This window comes from Orycteropus afer, unplaced genomic scaffold (assembly GCF_000298275.1).
Source record: "Orycteropus afer afer isolate SDZICR_OR568_19922 unplaced genomic scaffold, OryAfe1.0 scaffold00663, whole genome shotgun sequence".
Taxonomy (NCBI): Eukaryota; Metazoa; Chordata; class Mammalia; order Tubulidentata; family Orycteropodidae; genus Orycteropus; species Orycteropus afer.
In genome coordinates, this window is record NW_006922250.1 from 952,022 (window position 1) to 953,116 (window position 1,095).

Below are 1,095 nucleotides of genomic sequence, written 5' to 3' on the forward strand. Positions count from 1 at the left end.
GGGAGGGACTGAGGCGACCACCCACAGTGACACCAAGCCCCCTAAGTAGAGAGGAGACAAGGCCCAGCAACGTCACCGTTACCTGGAAGTTGCCTCTGTGGTCCTCAAAGAGCCCGGGAAAGGTGGCCTTGGGGTCTGGAACACTGGGCATGAGTAGCTTCTCCACTCTGAAACGGACACACAGAGTCTAGTCAGACAGACAGACTGACACCCTGAGACGGCCCTGCACCTTTGTGGAGCACACACCCCACAGAGGGGCCGAGGGCAGCTGCAGACCTCAGTGATGTGGCACCCAGAACCCCAAGTTGAAGAGGGGCGCCCCCCTCAATCTCCCCCTCCCACCCGAGGCTGTTAGCATCCCCAGGGTGCCCCCACGGAGGGTGAATGGACTCTCGGAACAGAGCCATGTTTTTTGCATAAAATAAACCCGTTGCCACCAAGTTGTGTTCCACGGGGCTTTAAATGGCTGGTTTTCGGAAAGAGGTCACCAGGAGTGTCTACTGAGGCCCCTCTGCACGGAGTCACACGTCCGTCCTTTCGTTTAATAACCCAGCATCACCCAGGTGCACCTAAAACAGGTGCCTTTGACCAGACTCTGTCAAGTAAAGCTGTGCACCGCGGGGCTTTCAATGGTTGAATCCAGAAGGTCATCACCAGGCTCAGAAGTAAATCCGAGGCTCCTGTGCATGGATCTGAGCTTCCCACCTTTCAGCTACCAGCTGAGAAGGTTAGCTCTTTACATGGCCCAGAGACTCCCAAAAAACAGGCTGCCTTTGAGTTGACTGACTCCTGGGGCCCCCACGTGTGTCAGGGTGGAACTACACCCTGTATAGAGTGTTCAGTGCTGGATTTTTCAAAAGTACATCACCAGGTATTTATTCCAAAGTGCCTATCGGTGCATTTGAACCCCCAACCTTCCGTTTAGCAGCTAAGAATGTTCACTGTTTGCAACAGTAGAGTGTTCCTTGCACAATATCCAAAAAAAAAAAAAAACACCCTTCACTGTTGTTATGTGTATTACAAATCACAATAAGCCCAATTGGGTCTCCAAGGCTGTCAGTCTTCACAGAAGCAAAGCCCAAACCACACCCACTG

The 1,095-nt window shown here is 52.6% G+C and overlaps 1 protein-coding gene across 1 annotated transcript in view; it reads right to left on the reverse strand.

Annotated features, from left to right (window-relative positions):
* CRLF2 (cytokine receptor like factor 2) overlaps nt 1-1,095 on the reverse strand; it is a 34,433-nt gene that overhangs the window by 4,225 nt on the left and 29,113 nt on the right. The window contains exon 3 of the mRNA XM_042783103.1: nt 83-167. Within this exon, the coding sequence (XP_042639037.1) occupies nt 83-167 (85 nt within the window). The remainder of the gene's footprint in view (nt 1-82; nt 168-1,095) is intronic.